Source organism: Tripterygium wilfordii, chromosome 9 (genome assembly GCF_013401445.1).
Source record: "Tripterygium wilfordii isolate XIE 37 chromosome 9, ASM1340144v1, whole genome shotgun sequence".
Lineage (NCBI taxonomy): Eukaryota > Viridiplantae > Streptophyta > Magnoliopsida > Celastrales > Celastraceae > Tripterygium > Tripterygium wilfordii.
The window spans coordinates 9,920,488-9,939,296 of NC_052240.1; the positions used below are offsets into that span (position 1 = coordinate 9,920,488).

General features: G+C 36.6%; 1 protein-coding gene across 1 annotated transcript; it reads left to right on the forward strand.

The window, feature by feature from the left end:
• Positions 1-216: 216 nt before the first annotated feature.
• LOC120004741 (nifU-like protein 4, mitochondrial) lies at positions 217-5,582 on the forward strand. Its single transcript, XM_038854027.1, has 6 exons — positions 217-461; positions 1,002-1,163; positions 2,460-2,635; positions 3,972-4,075; positions 4,189-4,300; positions 5,198-5,582. Exons 1-6 carry the CDS (start codon positions 254-256, stop codon positions 5,264-5,266), a joined length of 831 nt encoding a protein of 276 aa, XP_038709955.1. The 5' UTR covers positions 217-253; the 3' UTR covers positions 5,267-5,582.
• Positions 5,583-18,809: the final 13,227 nt, after the last annotated feature.

Sequence of the window (18,809 nt, forward strand, 5' to 3'; positions counted from 1 at the left end):
TTCGTGACTTATGAATAGAGGTACATCACGTTCCTCGGTTTTGATTGTATAATATGTCCTATCTAAAATTGATAACTTAGATTCTTTTTATAAATTTTATTAATTTCTACTCGGGGTTTGGGCCTGGGCTGGGTTTGGGTTTGATATTTTCAAACCGACCCTGCCCGGCCCAATGCCAAGCCCTAATATAAAACAGGGTAAGCCCTTCCGTGCTCCCAAGGGGACGATTTGCAATAAGAAGACCAAGGCAGCGATGAGAGGGGCTACGAGGTTGTTGGGTCGAGCTCTTCGTCTCCGACTCCAACAAGACTGCAATCGTTCTCTATATCTATATCGCCGTTCCATTTGTGCTTCTTCAATATCACCCAATTCTCATCGCCGACACACGACTACTGGTGTCTTTGATTTGAGGTGCTTGTTAAGATCGTCTTTGAACCCTCAGCCATGGATCAATTTCGGAGGTGGTTGTTGATTCTTCTTTGTCTTTTTTGACCTTTTTGATAGCTACCTTCGTTTTGGTTGCTAGGATACTTTATGAATATTATTAAGCTATAAAAGGAAATGGATTCTTCAAACTAAAGAATGAATTTGATTCTGGTTTTGGTTTTTTTTTGCCTCAATTGGATAATTTTAGGGTTGTAGGTTCGTTTCTTGTTTAGAAAAGAAACCATTTCCTTGGGTGACCAAAGAGAGCAGCATGGCTATTAGATTTCTCCCCTTTTTTCCCATTATTTGTAGAAGATGGTACTTAATTTATTTATATGGGATTTATTTTCTGAGAATTGCAGTACTTAATGTAAGTTTATTTGTTAATTATAAGTTTATTTGTTAATTCTTTTAATTATTCTAGCAGTTCAATTTATTGGAGTGGGAAAATGTTTTGGTTTTTCTTTAATTTGAAAGGTGAGTGCAGCCAAAGACGAAAATAGTGGGAATAATTTGTTTGGAAAGTTTGATTTCAGGGGTTTTAATGGTTTTTTATATGTTGCTGATCTGCGCAGGGCAGAGGAGAACTATGTTCATTCAAACCCAATCCACACCAAATCCCTCATCACTTATGTTCTATCCGGGAAAGCCTGTCATGGAAGTTGGCAGTGCTGATTTTCCAAATTCTCGTTCAGCCATGAATTCTCCTTTGGCCAGGGCTCTCTATGGAATTGATGGTAAGCTTTGATTTTATGCCTTATGATACTACAAGTTGTGTGTGTGTGTGTGCATTCTTTTAATCCATGTGTTATAAAGGAACAAGTCACAATTCTGTACTAATTAATTACCAATGGCCACTTCTAAACTGCATATCTGCCACAATGGTGGCGAATGGTGATGACAAAGAGATTAATAGAGGCTATGGTAAGTCTAAGGGGATACTAGATAAATATCAATTGATAGATGGGCCTGTAATTCATGATTTTAGCTTCAGATTGCTTGCTCTTGCAGTTGGGAATTGAAAAGGGAGGAAAAAGTAGAGATCATTTGTAGGCAGTACTTTCAGCCAAAAAGGGACATATACAAATGGAAGATAGGAGAAAAAATTCGTTTACATATTTTCCCAACATGAAACGTATGATGGGTAATAGTGATTCTCATGGAAAAACAGTATGATGTATCATGCATATTCTTGAGCATATCATATGAAATTAATTGAAAATGGGGAGAAGTTATAAATGATTTGAATTATGGTTTAAAATGCTACATATCATTCCAATCTGCGGATTTTTCGAAAACATCCAATGCTAATAGTTACAGGGAGCACAAAATTTACATTTTTATTACTTTGTTAAAGAGGCATTTAGTTTGTTACAAGAACGACATGGTATCTAGTAAAATTTCCTTTTCTTGTGAACATCACAGTTTTCTCGTATCTTCATAGTAAACACCTTGATGGGAACAAAGTTGGTTGTTACCATATGGTCTTTTAAACGTAATGGAGATGGAAAGTGTAAATATTTCTTTTATCAATGGTGAGAAGGCTGTAGTTCATATTTTTCTCTCTTTTATGACTTGAGTCTTGAGGTCCTTAAGAAAGAAAAGTTTTGTCTGGAAGTAGTAGCTGATGTTCATCAGGCCAGGGATTATTGGAATCTGTGCTATCTGTGGTTGAAAAATGGTTTTCTTTGGTGGGCCAATGATCTAAAGAGTTTTGACATCAAGGGATGTATTGTTTTTGGTGGTGCTCCATCCTTCCTTTTTCCCACTCTTTTTAGTGGTTGTTCTTCTACACTTTGATTTTGCTCATTCTAGTTGAACTTTGTTGACGCTTTGCACGATGTCTACATGATTTTTTCTTACCATTTAGTTTATATTCCTCATGTATATGGGTAGTTCCTTTTGTCTCACATAAATCTACTGATTATTTTCATATTTGAAAAGTTTTATTCTTGGATAAGAGTTTTAGGATTAGCACGCTTATTTTGATCATGAAGAAAACGGTAAGGTTAATCCTGCTTCTTTTAACACAGGTGTCACTCGAGTCTTCTTTGGATTGGATTTTGTAACTATAACAAAGTCTGATGATGCTTCTTGGGATCTTCTCAAGCCTGAAGCTTTTGCAGCAATTATGGACTTCTATTCTTCTGGGCAGCCACTTTTCCTTGACTCAGAGTCAGCTGCAGCCAAGGACACAGCAATTCTGGAAGTATGTCTCTAAACCTTAGCATTCTACGTATAAAAATTGAACTTGGATTTTCCATATGGAACATTGTTGAAATTGTTTGTTGACAAATTGGTTGAATCTGTGTTATTCTGGGTTTTTTGCCAATTTCTTTGACTCTAAGATCTCAGTAGTGGATACTTACACTTATGTACTTAGCAATTGATGATTTGCGATGCCTTTAGTAATTGATGATTTGCAATGCCTAAGGCTGTTCATGATCAGGTGCCAAATTGGTGTGATTCATGTCATTTATACTGTTTGAGTTGGGGAGCATATGCCTAAAGTCGTTTGATAGCCACTGAAAGGAGCGAATTCTTAGAAAGCCAGAGTAACTTTTTAAGTTCTGTTCTCAGGCCAATGAAATGCACCACAGTAACTTTTCTTGAGCAACTAGGGAGAGTGTTGAAAATGGGCCTTTAAACCCTGAACTGAGCTGTATTTCACTATCATCAGTCTGCCCAATTCTGTTGAGAAATGTGGTGTCCAAACGCCTCTCCTTGATACGGGTTGTTTTGGTGGAAGGCTTAAGCAGTCAGCTTATGGTGCCATTCCAGCATAACTCTGTCATTCTGATTGCTTCTATTAGTTGTATTCATAGAGTTTTGATGCATGTGGCAAGCTGCAGCTGGAGTAGTTAGTCTTAAATACTCTTTTTAAAAGTCTTTAATAACTGGTTAAGACTGCTATTCAGTTGGTTTTGTTAATCAAGGTTATTAAGGATTTGGAGGAAGTTCTTGTCCCCTGATTTTGAAGCAGAGGCCACTAGTGGAGAGGAAGCTTCTCGAGTATAAATAGTTGCAAATTCAGATTTAAGGTTTTACGTTGAATCATCTTGAATGCTCTGTGTTATCTGTTCTTGTTGGATGCTCGTAAATCTCGAACATCTTGTTTTGTTCAGTTTTCTGAAATTTTTATTCGAGTTCTTGTAATCCAGTTTTCTCATACTGAAAAATCTGTATATTTGAATCTCATTTTTGTGTTAAACCCTGTTTGGATTACATCAACCTTGGTCGTGTGACTTGCACCAGTTGGAGGATATTCCAAACTGTTGCAAACCATAAATTGCAAGATGAGTGAGCCGTACTGGTTCATCATTTTTAACCCTTTTTGTTGGTATTTATCTGTCACCTAATCTTTATTTCCTATCATCTTAATGAAATACATTGAATAAAAACCGCGAGAACCAAAAGAATATGAAGCAAATCAATTGGCATTGAAACTTAGGAGGATTGGTTGCCAATTCTTTTATTGATTTTGAATTAATTTGACTGTTGAGAAAGCTAATAGATACGAGTGCTTTAAATGATTGCTAATGCAGGATGACTCAGAAATTGTTGCAATGATAAAAGAACTGTTGGAGACTCGGATTCGACCTGCAGTACAAGATGATGGTGGGGATATTGAGTATCGGGGATTTGACGAGTAGGTTTTACATTTGCTTTGATTGTATTATGTTTCGTAAAAGTTTCAGAATATTTTTGATATGTTTGTGTTTTTTTTTTACTGCTGTAAAATCCTGTGTTTGCTTCCTTCAGAGAAAGTGGAATAGTCAAATTGAAAATGCAAGGAGCTTGCAGTGGCTGTCCGAGCTCATCTGTCACTTTGAAATCCGGCATTGAAAATATGCTCATGCATTATGTACCCGAGGTAACAAGCAGTAGTCATAGTTTGGACTCTAATTTTGTACTTCGGTGTTCCATCATTTTTCAGTATTGCACAGTGAAGCAACAGTCAGTTTTTGTTTCCTTCTCTTTTTTTGTATGATAAGAATTTATACCAAGTGTTTGATTTTCTTGTCCATCACTGATATGATGTCATGCCTCATTGCCTGGTTGTTTATGATAATAAAGATGCCACCTTTATTAATTATAGGTTAACTGGTGGTACTTGCTTTTAATGTTGTAACTTGAGAAGGCTTATATGCTTCCAAAAAATGATTCAAAATGATTGTATTTGATATTGGGATGTTCTTATTGAGCTGGTAACATGATATGATGAGACTTCATTAGTGCAAAAACTTGATAATAGTATTTGTTGCAAATTCATCTAACTTAAGCATATAATAAGGTTTATGTTCTGTTCCAAATAAAGTGGTTTCAATTGTAAGATATTTTGCATTTGTTGACAGCAAATGTTTGTATTCTTTAATTAATTCCAGGGCATTCGTCATTAAAAGTAGTGGTATGGCAGGGAACATTTATAATAAAAAGCTTTATGCTTTTTGAACCTTGAAAGTCAAAAAGTATTCCCCTGTTTAATGAATAATCAACTGTGAGCATTCTGGTGCTACCTAATGCCTTGAAAGCTTGTTTGTTTCCAGGACATTAGTCTACTGCTGAGGAATACTCTGTGTGCTTATGTGCATGTGCACTTATGCCGTTTGGGCTCTTGTGTGTGTTCATGTGCATGTGTGACCTTTGATTTTTTGTTTGCTTTATGGTTGCATTCTGGTTATTTGTTGATAGAATTTGCAAGTCGCTGGCGCTCTTTGCTTCTCTTTTATTCTGGTTTTGGTTCACTTATGAAAGCTCTCTTGATAAACAGGTCAAAGGTGTGGAGCAAGAGTTAGATGCCGAGGATGAGGACACAGCATTAGCTGGCCAGATGGAGTAGTTGAAAAGTTTTCACCGCTTGATTGTGAGTCATTTATCGAGAAGGCATAGTTGAGTTGGCTCGGAATTGACGTTTGCAGGCTCTCCTGTACAGTAGCAGCACAAAATGCCTGATATATGTTTTATAGTTATTGGTAGATGACTAGATTGAATAAGTATGCATGTTTGTTTAGCTGTACAATGTTGAATAAATCACAGGAAATGTGGCTCTAATCCTCTTTACGAACTTTCTGTCCTCTGTTGGAGAATGGTCTGAATATACAGTACTAATCAATTTTGTTGAGTATATGATCAGATGAGTAAGTTTTGGTGTGTTTCGATCTTGCCTTTGTGGTGCTTGGTCGTCCATTTCAAAGGTTTATCAGTGTCTTTCATCTTTGACTTGAACATATGTTGTTGAAACATTTGTTGTTTTATGTTATTTTTTAGATTGTTCAACTCGAATTCTTTTTGTTTCCTCCAGTTAGCACTCGCGATTCATATATCTAGAGGTTATGCCCTTGATCTTGATTTGTCTATACCGGATTTGATAATATTGCCTGAATTTGAGAACGACTACTAATTATCTCAAGTTGGGTTTCATCAGTTAAATTTCATTGTCAAGTGAACAAAGCTTGTATGGTAATGGTTAAGTAAGGTAAATTGTTACCATACCCGATTACTTTAGTAACTCAAGAAGTAACCATTAATGTTACCGTTCATGTTGGTAAAATTGATGGTCAGTATACCGTCAATGTTGATAAAATCGATGGTCGGTAAACCGATCGGCCGGTGATGATAAGTTGGTAATTACACAAACAGAATGACCGAATACTATATATATAGACTACGCATGCAAGAGCGACGGTCTCCCGAACTTCGATCTACTTATTTCCTTTGGTTGTCTCCTTCCTTCTCTAGTAGTCTCTCTCGGGTGCTTGTTTTGGTACTCCTCTATGTTGCTCACCATTTTATATATATTCTCTTTCCTCTGATTCATGTCTGGTTAGGGTTTTGTGTTGAAATTATATTCTTAAATGAGTTTGAATTTGTATATTTTTTTATCGATTTTGGAGTGTTAGATTTGTTTGGTGGTTATATTGAACTCATTTAGATTGAGGTTTTTAGGGTTTGTGGTGTGAGAAAAAAGAGAGAAGAGAATCAAACATGTCCAAACAAAGAGATAAAAATTACCTAACAATTACAGGGAAAAAATGAAGAAGAAATTGGGGAAATAAAGCCCAAACTTGATAAGAATCTGGTAGTCTAGCCTAAATCAAGTGGAGAGACACTGAAAGCTACGATATGAAAGTAAACAATTTGTGAGAATCAGAGATATTCAAGTGAAGCCATCTTATGAGAAATAAAGATCAATAAGTAGAACAGATAAGCAATTGGCGATGATATGCCAAGCGAAGTTAAATCGATGGTAGAGCAAACGAAGAGAAATTTATCCGAACGCTTTCCATTGAAGAGTAGAAAAATATCAGGACAAACATTCAGTGCAAATCAATTGAATCAGCGCAAAATAGTACTTAAGTAAACTTGAACCAATTACCTAAAACAGGTTGCCAAATTAAGATAGTTGTCTTCTACCAAACCAAATGCTTCGTTTTTCTATCTCTCTAATTGCTTCATTCATCTCTCCACCGCTTGAATCTAAGGTTTGATTGAGTTAGCAATAACTGAAGTGAGGGGAAAACCCCAACAACCCTAATCAAAAAGCAGATTCGTGAACTTGAGTTATTGAAACACCGAGTCACAGATGCACGCACCAAGTCACGCTGTCTGACCTCTCGTCTTCTGTCTCCTTCAACACACTTCTCTGGTACGTCTTCTCTCTCATCTCTTTATTTGTATATTTTCTGTAGGTTTGTAAGATTAGTTTTTATTATATTTTGAATTAACAAAATATCTTTGTGTATTTGCAGGTATGCAAGATCAAAAGATTGAGAAAGAAGAAGAGTTCAGATAGCGAGTTGAGAGAAGGAAGAAGAAGGAATAGTATCTCATTTCAGAAAGTGTCTCACAACGGCTACAAAGACAGACATATATGGAAGACAAAGTACATACTTGTCGTACAGTTGAAAAAGACTAAAACATATTAAACTAGTATTGGGCCAAACATGTATGACCCAATAAGGAGAACAAAGGGTTGAACCCAAATAAGAAACATAACTATAAGGCATGAAGCCCAATAACAAGATAAACAAAAGGCCTACAAGTAGGAGGCCCGTGAAGAGAATAAAACCTAAAATAGAATTGTGCACAACGGAGAAGATAAGCAAGCAGCAGAGACAAGGAGATGCTTTCAGTTTTTAATCGGTGTGGGAGATACATGCACTGAATAAGAGATGTAGAGAAGAAGATAAATGTGCAAAAGAAGAGGAATAGCTCTTTCATGAGAGAGAAAATCATTACCAAATAGACCATTCTAACTAAAAATAACCCATGGGTAAAAAAAGGATTTGGATATTTAAATCCTCCCTATTTTGAACCCCTTCCCCATGTTAGACTGTCATTTCAATTCATGTCATATCATGTCCCCCTCTCACATATATATATATATTACATACATATATATATATATAGTTTATACATATACTAAACATATATATATATATATATATATATATTAAAGAAAAAGATCACATTCTTAATTGTATTTTTTTCACCCATTTTTTATTAATTTAAATGTTTTGATTTTGATTAATATTTTTGGTTTTTATTGATTTATTATTTTCCTTTTTAATTTTTCTGTAAATAAAAGATAAAATATATTTTATGTTATTAATTTGATAATTTTTCAAGACAGACAATAATTTATTCAAGCACATGAATAAAAGTTTCGGAAGATTTGATGAATTCATATAAATGCATGTACGCATCGAATCGTTCCGCATACGAAGTAGCCCATGCAGTAGTTGCGTAAGTATGCCTACTGTGAACCCATTCAGGAGTGATGAGAGGCTTTGGATAATCCCTTGTCACACCAACTTTGACGTAGTGATTACCACATACGTGCCCTATAGCGATGGCAATGCGCTGATAGGGTGGTGGAGGAGCTGTACGTAGTGGTAGATATGTCCAACTCTTTGCATGATGAAGAACATGCAATATCACATTGTATGCATAAGCAATCAATAGACCCATGTCTAGCATTGTCATCCAGTGCTCAAATGGTGCTGCGACATCATCTCGAAAAAAGTTCAGTGAGTGTTTAACACTGTATGCTCTCTCTTCACCGCCAAGTATTTCAACATATTTTTTCCAAAATGCGTCCAACTCTGCCATCAAGTTATACCGGACATTGGGCCATCGTCTTCCCCATGACCAAGACACACAGCTATCGATCGAAAGCCGCAATTTCCATCAGCTTTTACATCTTGTACGTCCCTAATGTAAGGATGCAGTATAGCTGGAAACTTATCAATATAGGATCGCAAAGAGTAGTTTTCTTTTCTTAGCATTGAACTTCCTTGTGTAGAGAGAGATTGAGTATTATAAATTGAGGAGCAACTGTGTCTCTCTGGTTCATAAGATTGGAAAAAATCGTCCTAAAAAATCTTCAATTCAGGGCGTCCGGATGAGGAACTGTGTCTGTGAGGCTCTCGAGGCTGAACAAAATCACTCACATCAACAACATATGCAGTTGGATTGTTATAGGTGGTGGTGGCTACCTTTTTCTTTGTGAACCCATTGCAAGAACACTAACACATGCATGACGTATTCTACCGGAAAATTTTTGGAGGGTTGACAACTCCCAATGTACCTCCCTGTCAATTGTGTACAGATTAGCAAGCCACCAAACTACTGAACTCAGTTTGATGTTGATTTATGTCAAGCTTTGAAAAGCCAAATTATGTTGTATCTACTTGAGTGATCGGCATGCTTTTGACGACCATTTTCACAACATCAGCTATTCAGATAAATAACATATATTTAGGCAGTTCAAGATAGTTGGAATTTTCGTTTTTGCTATTATAATATATTGATTTTTACTGTGTTGAAAGATATCGTTTCTGCCATTTTTGATGGTAGATTCTAAGGCAGCTTTGTTTGCTATAGCAGTGATGATGTCAAAAATAGGACCGGCCCTACTGGACGAATCAGAGTGCAGGAGTTAGAATGCATACCTCTGAGCAGTTTGAGTTGTAGTAAGAGTCTCTCTCTCATTGGTTTGCTAGAGGATTTTGGAGGGCAAATTCCCTATGTATCCCTCTCCAAAGCGGAGCAGGACTCTGCTTGGGAGTTAGTGTCTTGTTCGCACTCTTCCTTGGTAGATCTAACCTTAGTAAGGTATGGCCGAACACATCCCTGTGGAAACGATAATTTACTCACCTCTTTATTACTTGTGCGATTTGTGCGCTTTCAATTAAATCCATATCAATAGTTTATCTCTGACTTCCATCGAGCTAAACCCATTGCAAGAACACTAACACATGCATGACGTATTCTGCCGGAAAATTTTTGGAGGGTTGACAACTCCCAATGTACCTCCCTGTCAATTGTGTACAGATTAGCAAGCCACCAAACTACTGAACTCAGTTTGATGTTGATTTATGTCAAGCTTTGAAAAGCTAAATTATGTTGTATCTACTTGAGTGATCGGCATGCTTTTGACGACCATTTTCACAACATTGGAAGGAAGGAATGTACTAGGAAGGTCGGTCATGACCTTCCTACCACGCGGTCCAGACATCTTACTCTGATGAACGACCGAAGTAGTGCCTTCAATGCTGTAGTTGAACTCTTCTTGGTCATACCGAAGTAGCTATTTCGGTCATACCGAAGTACGAACTTCGGTTGCTGACTGGTCTTGACATAGCTGTCACTTATGTGTCACATGTCGAACTTTTATTGGTGGGGTACTTTTGGTATTATCAAACAGATTTCCTAATTGTGTGGTTGTGCATTATAACTAAACCTATAAGTTATAAATTTTTTTTTTTAGTACAAGTACAAACACAATATACGACACACCACCATATCAAGCCTCTGAAAGTACAGGTGTCAAAAGGCCCCACGCAGGAGGCACAAATCAAGCCCACGCAGGGGCAGACTATCAAGCCCACGTAGGGGCAGACGAAGCCCGCACACCTCCTTGTAAATATTCGGAGGAGGTGAGACTAGAACCCATGACCTCAGTCAGGGACATGCAAAGTCATTGCCACTCAACCAATGCCATTGCCACTCAACCAATGGCTCATTTGCCTATAAGTTATAAATTTAAATATATGCATTTATAAACTTAAAAATAATACAGTTATCAACGAAAACCATGAGTTATCAACCTAAATAAAAGAATTTATAAACCTAAAAATAATACAGTTATCAACGTAAAAGTTACAAACTTGCATGCAGTAGTACTGTACATTATCATCTAGATGTACGGAAAAAACGAAAAACAACCCACATGCATGCCTTTGACAATGTAACCAACGAAACCTAAAACCCTAACATATATATAACATGTAAGACTAAAATTGTTTCACTAACATCTTCTAAAACTCTTAGATTTATAAACGAAGTGTAACACTACACCCATTATTCAGAAACTGATGGAGGCAAAGACAGTATCAACGAAAATTCCAAAAAAAAACATAAACCAGTAGTATGAAGCCATGAAAGGAAACTAACCTTGGTCACTATCGTTGGTCGTGGATAACAAACCAGTAGAAAATGGCACAAAATAGTATATTGTCAGAAGGAAGAAAAACAAGATGGAAACCTCTCGAGTGTGAAGAAGAAGAAGTAGATGATGATGAAAGGACATTTAACTGCATATCGAGATGGTTACTGTTCACACTGTAGGCTTTTTGGCGGTACAAGGGTATCATCATCTTTTCCTATAATAAAAGGGTCTAATTATCAAGGGTTTTTTTGAGAAATAACCCCGAAAATAAAATTTTTTTAAATTTAACCCTTCTTTTCAAAACATTTAAATCTGACCCTTTCATCAAAGGAAAAGACACAGATGCCCTTTCACGCCTTTTCATGCACTTCCCTCTCTCTGTGAAACCCTGAAACCATTTCCCTCCTAAAAAACCCTAAAACCAGATTGAAACCATTCTCTCTCTCCCTCAAACCCAGTAAAACCGCCTCATCTATACCTCTTTCCTTCAAACTCAAACACAGATCTAGTGAAATCCACATGCCCAAGCTCAAATCTCAAATCTTCAAGGTTGAAGTGTCGCGATGTCTAAGCTCCGTAAGCTGTCATAGCGATATCGCCCAGGACGCAAACAAGCCTAAAATCGGGTACGCAAGCTTCGTCTTTGTTTCCATTGAACATATGAGTGCTCAACGTCGTCGCTAAATTTCCAATCCTTCGTCTCATACCTAACCGAAGCTGGATTTTACCGTTCAACCTTTTGTGCTCATTTTTTGCTTGCCTTTTAAGTTGAGAAGGAAGATAGCACTAAACTAAGGTTAGTGTAGTGCATTTGGTGTTGAAAACTACCATATTTATAAGTAACTATACCAGTACAAATATTTCGTTGATAAATGCCTGTTTTTTCATTGAGAACTATATTTGTTTTCGTTGATGTCAGGTAAATTTTTCGTTGGAAACTTCATTTGTTTTCATTTAACTCGGGCAATTTTTTTGGCTGATAAATGTTGTAATATTTGTTTGAAATTGTATAATTTTTTCGTTGAGCTTGGTTGAGAAATTTTATATGCAGGTTTGAGAATTTAACATTTATAGGGTTGGTAATATCACGATTTCAATGAAGGGGGTTTCTCGACCGAAGACTTTAACCATGGCTAGATGCATCGCGCAAAAGATGGTTCGACCAGTCAAAAAATGTAAGATTGAAGACATAATGAATAAGATGGTTAGACCAGTCGAAAATGGTTGAAAGTTTACATTTATACTTCACCATTCTGGAATTCTTCAATTCTTTCTAGGAGTATCCCCTCGTGTGAAGTACGTTGGAGGATTCATATACGAATTGAAGTGTGACCCTTCTCAGATGTCCATGTTTGACATTGAATTATGTCTTGAGGGTTTAGGGTATGAAACATATGATGAGTGCTGTCACGCCCCGATCCGCGAAGCGTGAAGAAGAGACAAATACACAAAAACCAACACACCAAACATAACCACGTGTATATCACACGTGTTCCATCCAAACCAATATAAACCATATAAACTTTACCAAAAATTTCGGCAGCATCTCCCCATAAATTGAGGAAACCCACCTGTAATCAGGTCACATACAAAGACCAAAAACACTTCTAAAATCATCAACATCCACCGACCCGTAGGTCCACCATTAAACACATATCCCATCATCATCATCAAACACACCCTACGGCCACCACTTCCGGCCAACAAAATCAACACCATACATCAATGTACATAAACTACTAAAACATATCAACATCACACCATACATATATATAAGTTCACACGCACGTGGCAAATAAACACAAAAGTCCAGGCCACCTCCGTCACGCGTCCTCCTGCTGATCCGCAGCCTGTGCACTAGATTTTGTCTCACCTGTGGAGAGGGAAAGTAGATAGGGTGAGCGCAGAAGGCTCAGTAGGGACAAAACAAAAGAGCACAAGTAAAGAATAATAAGGCTGAAAAAGTAACGACGAGTAACCGATGCAACAATATGCAATGCAAAACTAATGCACCTGATCAACCCAACCGAACCTCCATATCCACCTCCAATGACACCCAAGCCGGCGAATCAGATTCCCGCCCTGTGGCGATAAGCCGACGAGAATCCACCCGCACTACCTCTCTCTCTAGCATCCAACCAAAACCAGTCATCCAACATCGTAAATCACAAACCACTAGAGAGAAGGTTGGCACACATGTGGTCGCAACCACTCACAACTGGCCCCATGATGATATCTCAGCCTGCCACACCTGGCCTAGCATCAAATAACTAGCCAGCGTACAGTAATAAATACCGCTACGGGAATCCTATGGACTAGGACCATCACAAGGCTCCTATCCATCATCCACGCACGTGCCCCAAATAACATCCAACACCTAACGTGAGCTCGGGACCATCCTCGGGACCCACCATGCATCTAATGTAAATTCCTGAAATTCATGCCGTTCGTGCAACATATATATATACAGAAACATTCATATATCATGATGCATGAAGAATCACATAATGCCCGATTTATGACCAAGCATTTCAAGGGCTATGAATATTCAACAATAACATTTCAGAGTAGCATTTATATAAAGGAAACAATGGTAAGCATGCAAGGCTTGTTTCCCCTCGGAAATGATCGAGACGGAAACCAAAGCTTACCATTCAAGCAATTCGGTGGCCTGAAAGTGTTTCGAAATAAAAGGGCAAGAAATCCCTACCTCGATAGCGGTACACAAAATAGTTAACCGTCTACAGTCTCAAGTCCAACTCCTCGATCACCTATACCAATATACCAGTTTCATATTGGTGAATAATCAATCACAATTTGTACAAATCCAAATTATCCTTGTACTCTTGAAGATGAAATTACCATTTTATCATTTTATCAATATTACCAAATTACCCTTGACTAGATCACCAAAATATCACTAACATTTTTTATTGAGTTGCATGCATGCAACCCGATCACCAACTCGGTCACTATTCATACTATTCATTCGACAACTACCAATGACACCACCGTGGGTGTGGTTGTGATCGTATCATTGTCGTGATTATTATGATTGTGATTCAGCGATCCAACGTCAACCGTACAAACTAGTATGACGACTCAAAGGTAAACTATTCTAAGTTGAGTAAACTTATTTAAATAAATAATACATTCTAGAAAACAATAAACTAATATGATATATTTTACTACCATTAACATGATTATATAAAATGTTGAATTAATATTATATTCACCAATTAATTAAAACTATACTCAGTATTATACCTGCACGTATGTATACTCGTATTTATGACGTAATTTCTGGGATGCTCCAACGTTGCCCGTATGGATCCAAAAACATCGCCAACATGTTCAGAACAACAAAACAAGTTAGAATAGAACTTCGGGATCGCTGGAAAATGAAATTCCAGGCGGGTCAAAACCGGGTCAAATTGACCCATTTCGGGTCAACCTCGAATCTCCGGCATCCGGGGGTTGTTTCGGCAGGAACTGGGTTGGGGATTGTAGCCCATGGTCTTGTGAGTTGTTCGCTACCAACGACACGCCGGATCGTCGCCGGAGTTCACCAGATCGATGGTGGAAAGTGGCGGCTCCTCCACGACTTCAAGAGGATTTTTCTACCATTTTACGGCTTTTCGTCGGACAAGAAGGGTTGGGCTTTGCTGCTCGGGACCTGGGGGTTCTTTTGGGACCATCGGTGGCGAGTTTGGTGTCCGGACGGCAAGCTTTGGGTGGTTGGCCGGTGGTTTGTGCGTGGAAGGAGAAGAGATGAGTTTGGGTTCTTTTTGCAATTTTTAATTCTTCATGTCTTTTTGTTAATTTTTCTAAATACAGTAAACTACCATCTTTGCCCCCACCCTTTTAAGAAATTTTCAAAATAACCAAGCTTTAATTTCACAAATGCCACCCAATTATGAAGTTTCGAAAATACCCCCACCGCCTGTTTCATTTACAAACATACCAGTAATGTATTTACGATTATGCCATTTTGACTGTTAATTAGTTTTTCTAATACAGTTTAGATTAGATTCTGGATCCGATTTAAGTCCGATTCACACCATTTTTAAACCGACACTTCCACAATCAAATTCCTCAATTAATTTATAGATTTTTTTCATTCTTAATTACCTTTATTTTGATTCAGGTTTATTTTTCTGGGCAGGGTATTACAAGTGCTACTACCAGGTACCAAGTATCAAAGATTTAGAGCACGAACTTCGAATATTGAAGAACAACATCGATATAAGAGATATGATTGCAGCGGTTAATGGATACGAATGTATGAACGTCTATGTTACCCATAAATATTCAAATGATGATGAGCCAAATGCATATATGGCAGAGGATGTCTTAGAAGTTGAGCAAAATGCAACCAATATCAATGAAGACTAGCAATATTATAGTTATCATATTAGTTCGTTGTTTGGTTTATAGATTGGGGATTAGTTTTCGTTAGTGTAGTACACTTGGTGTTGAAAATACCATATTTGTCCTATCTATACTAGTAAAAATATTTCGTTGATAAACGTTTGTATTTTCGTTGTGAACATATATTTGTTTTCGTTTATCTCAGGTAGCTTTTTTAGTTGATAACTGTTTTACTTTTCTTAAGCGTACCAGTACAAGTTTTTCATTGATAAATTTGTGCATGTTTCGTTGATAACTTGCATATTTTTTGTTTATAATTTTTCACATGCAAGTTTTGATTGATAACTGTGTTACTTTTCGTTTTAAATTGTTTAATTTTTTCGTTGACTACTTACTAATTTTGTGATTCAAAAATGGAAGAGGTTAGCATATTAGTTCGTTATTGTGGATCTTGGGAAAAGGTTGGACTCAATTATGCATATAAAGGTGGGAAGAGTAAGGGTATGATCATTCCCAATGACATTTCGTATGACCAATTATTGTATATGGTGTACAAATTGACCAATATTGATCGTTGGACACATAACATCCGATTGAAGTATATTTTCAATGTCTACGGTCCAACTAAACCTGTTGAGATTGAAGGTGATAGGGATGTCCGTTTTTTTTATATGATGCAACAGCAACAGGAGCATACCTGGGACATCTCTATGCATTTCTTTCGTTGATAGGAATTTTGTAAGCCATTTTATGTGAACTTTGAATATAAACGAAAATTTTAAAGATAAGCTTATCAACGTGAAAACAATGACTATAAACAAAAAACTAATACAGTTACCAACTAAAACTATAAGTTATCAATTTAAATATATGCATTTATCAACCTAAAAGTAATACAGTTATCAACGAAAAAGTTACAAACTTTGTAACTTTCACGAATAGTACTGCACTTTCTAACACATAATCAACAAAAACATAAGAAAAGTTGTTTACGTTTGAATCCAGCAGCCATAACCATACATTATCATGATATCTACATGTATGAGAAAATGAAAAACAGCCAACATGCATACCTTTGACAACGTAACCAACTTAACCCAAAACCCTAACATATATGTTACATGCAATACTGTTTCACTAACATCTTCTAAAACTCTCAGATATATAAACGAAGTGTAACAGTAAACTCATTATTCAGAAACTAACGGAGTAGAAGACAATATCAATGAAAATTCAAAAAAAAAACTTCAACCAAAGCCATGAAAGGAGATTAACCTTCGTCGCTTTCGTTGTTTGTGGGTAACAAACCAGTAGAAAATGACAACAAAGTAGTATGTAGCCACAGAAAGACGAAGAAAATGAAAGAAAAAATGGAAACCTCTCATGTGTGAAAAATGAGAAGATGAAACGACAGTTAACCGCATAATGAGATGGTTACTGTTCAATTTACAAGTTTTTAGGCGGTTGAAGGACATCTCTGTCATTTCCCATGAAAAAAGGGTGGGTTTTCTTGAAAAATAACCCTCGGTAATAAAGAATTTTTAAATCTAACCCTTCTTTTCAAAACACTTAAATATAACCCTTTTGAAAAAGGAAAAGACAAAATTACCCTTGCACGGTTCAAAATGTTGAAAGCCAACAGTAACCGTCTCGAATTGCGTAATACCCGTCCTTTCATCTTCTTCTTCGTTTATTCACACACGAGCAAGATAAAAAATTCTCTCACATCTGCATCTTCTTCCTTCATCTTCTTCGTTCTTTCGAGAATACCACTTTGTTGGAATTTCTTCTGGTTTTTTACCAACGAACAACAACAACAAACGCGACTAAGGTTAGTTTCATTTCATGGATTGACTGTGCTGATTTTACGTTATCTTTGTTTGAATATTCGTTCATATGTATGAGATTTTTGGAAGATGTTAGTGAAACAGTCATGCGTGTAACATATATGGTATAGGGTGTTGGGTTTCGTTGGTAAAGGCGTGCATGTTGGTTGTTATCAGTTTTACAGTAAACGTAAAAAGGTGTTGTACTGTTCATGAAAGTTTGTATCTTTTTCGTTAATAACTGCTTTTATTTAGGTTGATAACTATATTACTTTTAGGTTGATAACTTTATTACTTTTTCATTGATAACTGTATTACTTTTAGGTTGATAACTTTATTACTTTTTCGTTGGGAACTGTATTACTTTTTCGTTGAGAACTGTATTACTTTTTTCGTTGATAAATACATATATATTTAGTTGATAACTGTTTTGGTTTTGTGTTTATGTTTGATAAACTTATTTTACACCTTTCATATACATGCAGATTTGACATAAAATGGCGTACAAGATTCCCATCAATGAGAGATTTGGTGTCAAGGTTCTTTCTTTTTCAAAGTTATATGAAACAATAAGCGATATCAAGAGTAAGCTGAGCGAAGATCAGCTGACTTTGTTTAGGGGAACCTGTTTTGGTGCTTTCTTACAACTAAAAAACATTAAATGGGCTCCACAGATTGTACACCAACTCCTCCTTCGGCAAGTACATTCAAGTTTTTCAATAAGGGAATTTAACCTCATAACTGGACTGAGTTGTCACTCCCTACCAGACATCTCATTATATTTGAAAGAGATGGAGAAGTCTGGTGAACCTAGGGTGGGCTAGCAGAATAAGTATTTCAATGGAAGCTATCATATTTCATGCCAAGAGTTACGAAGGACTTTTATGCAGTGCCAAGATCCAGAAGATGTCTTTAAGTTGGCACTTGTATATTTTGTTGAGTATGTACTCTTAGGTAGAGACGTGAAGCTGTTGATTGATGTTGATTTCTTGAATCTGGTTGATTATGTTGATATGTTCAACAAGTACCCATGGGGGACTTTGTCCTACAAGAAGACAATACAGTCACTGACTAATTGTCTTGTTGGAAGGTCCGACAAATTTAAGGCCAAGCAGAATGATTATGAATGGTACAATCTACTGGGCTTTCCTTGGGCTTTCCAACTATGGGTATATGAGGTTATTCCCAGTATTGCAGCAAGTTTTGCAGACTGTGTTGATCTGAATTTGTTGCCTAGAATGTTGAAATGGTCATCAACTAAGGCACCAAAGTCGAAGACTGTCAACGATATATTGGAGGCGGATGAGGTAAATATATTTTTCTGGTTTATAATGAAAATGTTTAGCTTGATGATTTACAATTTAGATGTTTTATTTGTTATTGAGAATTTTACGTTGGTATTGTTATATTTACGTTGGTATTGTATATATTTACGTTGGTATTGTATAGATTTTACGTTGATATTGTATATATTTACGTTGGTATTGTATAATTTTACGTTGGTATTGTATATATTTACGTTGATAATATAATTTAGATGTTTTAATTTATATTATTTTTTCATCTTCAGGTTATGGTCTTTGAAATGGTCAACACACACTCAGAAAGTGAACAAGACTACACATTTAATTGTGAAGGGAATGTAGGTGTCTTGTTAAAGAAGGCAAAGAAAGTCAAGCAACCCATTCAGAACCCTGAAGCTGACTCTGATGTCAGTTCAGTTAAAAAGTCAG